The sequence below is a fragment of the Pelophylax lessonae genome, assembly GCF_965119305.1.
Source record: "Pelophylax lessonae genome assembly, contig: HAP1_SCAFFOLD_547, whole genome shotgun sequence".
NCBI lineage: Eukaryota > Metazoa > Chordata > Amphibia > Anura > Ranidae > Pelophylax > Pelophylax lessonae.
Window position 1 is genome coordinate 28374 of NW_028119798.1, and position 6209 is coordinate 34582.

At 53.6% G+C, this 6209-nt stretch overlaps 1 protein-coding gene across 1 annotated transcript; it reads left to right on the plus strand.

Moving 5' to 3' along the window:
- Window positions 1-2885: 2885 nt before the first annotated feature.
- Window positions 2886-5492, plus strand: LOC309543961 (uncharacterized protein; the record flags this gene model as incomplete). The annotated part of the gene is made up of 2 exons (XM_082276367.1): window positions 2886-3393; window positions 4102-5492. Coding segments are annotated over 2 exons (1899 nt in total), but the record flags the coding sequence as incomplete, so codon positions are not given.
- Window positions 5493-6209: the final 717 nt, after the last annotated feature.

The following is a 6209-nucleotide window of genomic DNA, read 5'->3' on the forward strand; positions in this document are numbered from 1 at the left end:
TAATCTGTATTTGGCCTTGCTTGCTTAAAGTTTGGATTGACGAGCAAACTGGCCTTGACCCCGAAGGTGCTAAATGGACAGGTGTCTGGGCGTGTTTAGACCATGGGCTATAGGAAGGAGGAAGTAGGCCTCAGGCATAGCTAGGTGTGAAAGTCTGAGGATTAGTGGCTCTGGGCAAACAGCAGGGAGCCAGACGGGAGGCAGCAGATCTCTGCGAGCGATTGACGTCGCCCTGGACGCCGCTCGCTCGGAAAAGACGATAATTGGGTTATCGCTTCTCGGCCTTTTGGCTAAGATCAAGTGTAGTATCGACTTTAGCCCTTAGGGGTGTCTCTGCTTTACGGCTAGGACGTTGAGAAACATTTGTATCTATCCAAGCCATTTGGTCCTTGTGGGGTACCCTCTGCTCGGCCTTGTAGGATCGTTGATTAAATTCAGCTTCACCTACTCGCTGCTATTGGGTTAGAGGCTTAGCCCCCACAAGGAACGAGATTGCGATCTTCCCTCCTCCCCCCCACTCTGCGCTACTACCTTCGGGCAGTAGGCGCACAAGGGCCTTTTTAAAGGCTGCAAAAGAGTGAAGACGCCGAGGAATAAGAAGGAAGCCGCCGAAGTTCTCCTGAAGCGACTACCGACGAACTCCTCCGTCATGGGGAAGAGCACTGGGAAGAAGAAACATGTCTCCGCCATTTCTGCCAAGACTCCGGGAGAAGTCGCTTCAACCTCCACCCCCACCCCGGCGGCCGTTAGCCAGTCGGGCTCAGCAAGGCCAACCAGGTCCGCAGACGGGCTTCCTACCCTGGAACCCTGGATGAGGCAGACAGTGGTGCTGCAGCTGAAGGAGGTGGATGGAAGAATCCCCGACATGACCCCGGAAATCTTTGGCAAGAAAATGATCCTCGAGCAGGGGTTCAGCAAGGCGGAGACCCTGTCCGTACAGACCTTCATGAAAGGTATATTTTATATAACTTTTGTGTCCCTACAGGTCTGTAGAAGGTACTGGGAAGCGGTGAAGAATTGTGGCCCGGATTCCCCTTTCCGCAACTTTGTTGCGAACACTCCCATTCAACGGGATGAAAGGCGGGTGACGGTGTCCATGAGGAATCCCCATACCCCAGCAAAAGACATCGCTACCTACCTCCAGAGGTTTTGCATCGTGGCCAAAGACCCAGTCCGAATCCTCGATGTCAACGGCTTCTGGACAGGTAAGTGGGCAGTTTCTTGCAGGTTAAGGAGAGAGCCTTCGGGGGATCTCCAACACCTGAAGCCCTGCTTCTCTCTGGGAGCCTCCGCAGGACTCCTTTACTACGCAGACATGCCCCAGACCTGTCGCAGGTGTGGCATGCAGGGTCACGTAAGTTTTGGTTGTCAGGAACCTTCTTGCAGGTTCTGTCGGGCTACAGGCCATGAGACCAAGGATTGCCCGAGGTCCAAGACCTGTAACCTCTGCGGATTGGCTGAGCACGTCTACAGAGACTGCCCCCAGAGATCCCGGTCCTACGCTGGAGCCCTGCTCAAGGGCAGAGCCCCAGACAGCGCTGGGAAAAAGAAGCCAGGGGAAAAGACTGCGAAGGAACCTCGGAAAGCCACTGGTGAGTCCCCCCCTCCCCAGGCCCCTACCACCTCCTCCGACCCATCCCTCCCCAACCCCCCTGAGTCGGAGGTGACCTCACCTGCCCCTGCCCCTCCCCCCTCCCAGCCCCCCCCCGCCCTGTCCTCCATGGAGGACTTCCCCACCCTGCCCACCGCCCCCCCCACCCCACCCCCCACCAGCAAAGGCCGAAAACGGAACCTAGACAGCCCGACAACTGAAGAACCCACCAAGCGGCCCACCGTGGCCCAGCAAAATGACATCGCTGGACTGGACCCAGTGGTGGAGGACCTCGAGGACCTCGAGTCTGCGGGGGAAGACGAAGGAGAAATGCAGGTAGGTAAGGACCTGGCCCCCCCAGAGACTGACCTCACCCAAGACCTTATGGACAGCGTCCTTGAGGAGTGCGGCCTGAACCAGGACACCGGACAGGCGCAAGAGGCAGTGGAAGAACCACCCCCCCCTCAGGGGAGGTAAGTTCAGCCCACCTGCTAACTAGCCCCTTCATCTCCTTTACATGATGGCAGAGATCTCTATCTTTTCCATTAATGTTAGGAGCATCAAGGATGCGTCTAGAAGACAGGTGGCGCTGACATTTCTTTCCACACAGCAGAGTGATGTCTACATGCTTCAGGAGTGTGCCCTACCCTTCTCGAGGAGGTACACTCATCTGTCCTCCCAGTGGACCCATGGTCCCTCCTACTGGTCCGGGGGTGTCGATTGTAAGTCTGCAGGGGTAGCCATTCTTGTCAGGGGTGGTCGTTTCACGGTTGACTCCGTCCAGGAGCTCGTCTGTGGCCGTCTTTTGGTCGTAGACGGCTCGTGGGCGGGAGAGCCAGTTAGGCTCATCAACGTGTACGCCTCCCCAGATAAGAATGAGCGACTGGAGCTTTTCCAGACCCTGCGGACCCAACTCGTCACCACCAGGGCAGTAGTAATCGGCGGTGATTTTAACTGTCCGATTGAGGAGGATGGGCGCAGCTCCAGCATGTACGCAAAGCTCGACACCACGTCTAGGCTGCTCAAGGAGATGATCACGGAGGCTTCCTTGAAGGACGCCGTGGGATCCATAGGGAAAGGTTCCGTGAACTATTCGTGGTGCCGTCCTGATGGATCCGTGCGTTCTAGGATAGACTTCGTGCTCACCTCCAAGACAGTCAGACATCGCGGGTTCTCCATGGTCCCCTGCTTTTTCTCTGACCACAGGGCCATTCACTTTCGGGGTGACCTGGGCGAGGGCTTTGCCCCCGGTCCGGGCTCCTGGAAGCTGAATGGTACCCTGCTGGAAAATGAGGAACTGCTGGAGGAACTCAGGGAGGCCTACATTACCTGGAAGGAGGACAAGAGGTTCTTCAGAAAGGTAAGTGACTACTGGGAGTTTGTGAAAGTCAAGCTACGCAGCTTCTTTCAGGCAAGGGGACGCCAGCAAGTGTGTGCCAGGAAGAGGGAACTCAGGAGACTGCAACGTCAGATGCAGTCCCTGCAGGACCTTCACCACTGCGGCTGGGACGTTAGGCAGGACCTGGAGGACACCAAGAAGAGCCTGAAAGGACACTTCGAGGAAGAATCCAGGCACCTCGTCTTCCGTTCCAAGGTGGAGAATCTTGAGAAAGGTGAGAAATGTAACTCTTTCTTTTTCAGGAAACTCCACTCAGGACACACTCCCTTGTCTGAGCTGCGGGACGAGACCGGAACACTCCAGAAGGGGAAGGAGGCTGTGATGCAAGTTGTCAGCGACTACTACACCAACCTCTACTCCCCGAAAGAAACAGATACGGCTGAGGCCGACAGGTTCTTGTCAGGTATCACTAACCAAATTGATCCTGCAGGTATGTCGGCAATCAACGCCCCCTTGGCGCTGGAGGAGCTGCACTCTGCCGTCAGATCCTTTAGGCAAGGCAGGACCCCGGGCTGCGACGGTCTCCCAGCGGAGCTCTATGTAGCGCTGTGGGATCTCGTTGGCCCGGACCTGCTCGAGCTGTACGAGGAGATGGTGGTGGAGGGCACAATGCCTCCGTCGCTGAGGGAGGGGATGATCACGATTTTGTATAAGCGTAAGGGGGAGAGAGGGGATCTGAAAAATTGGCGTCCCATCTCTCTCTTGAACGTGGACTACAAAATCCTCGCCAAGGTTCTGGCCAACAGGCTGAAATCTGTCATCGGACAGATCATCCACCCGGATCAGACTTGCGGCATTCCTGGTCGCAGGATTGCGGACAGCCTCGCGCTTGTCCGGGACACGGTCCAGTACATTCGAGGCCGCCGTGTGCACGCGGCCCTGGTCAGTCTTGACCAGGAAAAGGCCTTTGACCGTGTCTCCCATGAGTTTATGTGCAGAGCTCTGCGCAGGTTTGGTCTTGGGGACATGTTTTGTTCGTATGTGAATGTGATGTATAATGACATTTGTAGTACGGTGTTGGTGAATGGCTGGAAAACTGACCCTTCCCCTGTTCTCTCTGGGGTCAGACAAGGCTGCCCTCTCTCACCTCTGCTTTTTGTTTGCTGTATAGAGCTCTTTGCCGAATGCATCCGACAGAACCCAGAGATCAGAGGGATCACCACACCGGGACCGGACAGAAGGGTTGTCAAGTGCTCACTCTATATGGACGACGTAACGGTGTTCTGTGCTGATCAGCGCTCCATCGACTCGCTCGTCCAGACCTGTGAGGACTTCGGCAAAGCTTCAGGGGCAAAAGTCAACTGCGGGAAGTCAGAGATCATGCTCTTCGGAAAGTGGTTCCTGCCTTCTTCTGCATCAATCCCTTTCAGCATCAAGGCGGACTTCATCAAAATTCTTGGAGTTTGGTTTGGAGCTGAGGGCGCAGCCCTGAAGTCTTGGGAGGAGAGACTGTCCAAGATGAGACAAAAGTTTGGACTATGGAGCCTCAGAGAACTCACCATCGAAGGGAAAACACTGGTACTCCGCAGCGAGATCCTCCCTGTGTTGCAGTACCTCGCCCAGGCCTGGCCCCCCCGGGTCAACACCTGCAAGGCCATCACCAGGGCGGTGTTCCACTTCATCTGGGGCTCCAAGATGGACAGAGTGAAGCGAGCAGTCATGTTCAAGGAACCCCTCAAGGGCGGTAAGGGCGTGCCCGACATCGCAACGTTACTGGGGGTGTTCTTTGCCTGCAACTGCATCCGCAGAACTTTGATTGACAGAACTTCGGACTCTGGAGGCAACTCCATGTCCCGTTTTTTCCTCCTGCCTCTCTGGAGGTCCCTTGGATGGGACAAATGGGACAGCTCCATCCCCTACAACTGGGACACTCCTTGGTACTACTTGGACACTTTCAAGTTCATCAAGGAGCTGGGGCTGCATGGAGTTAAGCCCGACTTGTGGAAGCCAAAAACTATCTACAAGTTGATCAGAGCATCGGACATTGCTGAGACTGTTCCAGGCCTCCCTTCAGCCACTTGCAAAGTGGTCTGGAGGAATGTTTCTTCAAAGAGACTCACCAACAGGCATAAAGATCTGGCGTGGATGGCTGTCCAGGGGGGTTTGCCACTCAGGACATTTATGCATGCCAGAAACTTGTGCAGATACAGGCACTGCCCCTTTTGTATCATCCATGAGGAAACGTCTTACCACGTTTTCTGGGAGTGCTCATTTGCACAGAGCCTGTTGAGGGCCTTGGAACCTGAACTGAGAGACTTTGTCCCACAGACTGCCATCACACATTTTGCTGTGCTGAATGGACTTTTTCATGGGACTTTTTCCCAAGAGGACATTGACAACGCCTGGCGGGTGTTGTGCTGCTTTAAGGACGCTTTATGGTGCGCCAGAAAGCGCCTTATCCACCAGCGGGAGAGGATGTCCATTGAGGACTGTCGCAGACTGGTTCACAGTCTGCTCAGAGACTATAACCTGATGGATCTCATGGAGGAAGAGGAGGTCTGAAGATTTCCCCTTCCCCCACTCTCCCTTGTGTGTCTTTGTCCATTCAATAAAGCTTCGGGCCTGTGATTTCATTCCCCTCCCCTTACCCCACTCTCCCACTCCCCTATCACACCTGTTGCTTTTTGAAATGTAATATTGTTTGATTGATTCATGCTACGTATAGATAACGTTTCTTAGTTTCATGCTTATAGGGGTATTGCGGCGTCATGCATGATGTGATGGCTCGGGGTATCCTTACTCCGCACACCACATCAGGCATCATACCGCAGAATGAATGTATGTGATTGAATGTATTTATTAGTATGACCGGAAATGTATTGTAATGTAGTGTATTTATGCGCTGCGTCGCAGTACAGGGGAGAATGTACCCCGACAAAAGTATTGTTTTTTGTATATCTTTTATGCAAATAAAGATTACATTTTCAACCAAAAAAATCTGTTCTTATCAGTTTAATATCTGATACGTCCCCTATCTGGGGACCATATATTAAATGGATTTTTAGAACAGGGAGATGGAAGAAGAGCTTGCTCTGTCCACTCCACGCATCGACCTGGTATTGCAGTACCTCCAGGACCGGTGCACCCCTTTCTTATGCAGTTTTCTAAAAAACAGATTGAAATGAAAAACTTAACAAGAAGGTTTTTCTGTCTTTTGCTTGCAATGTTGTTTGCTTGTGTTCTTTCTCGTTGAGTTGTTCGCAGTCCTTTTTTTTTTTT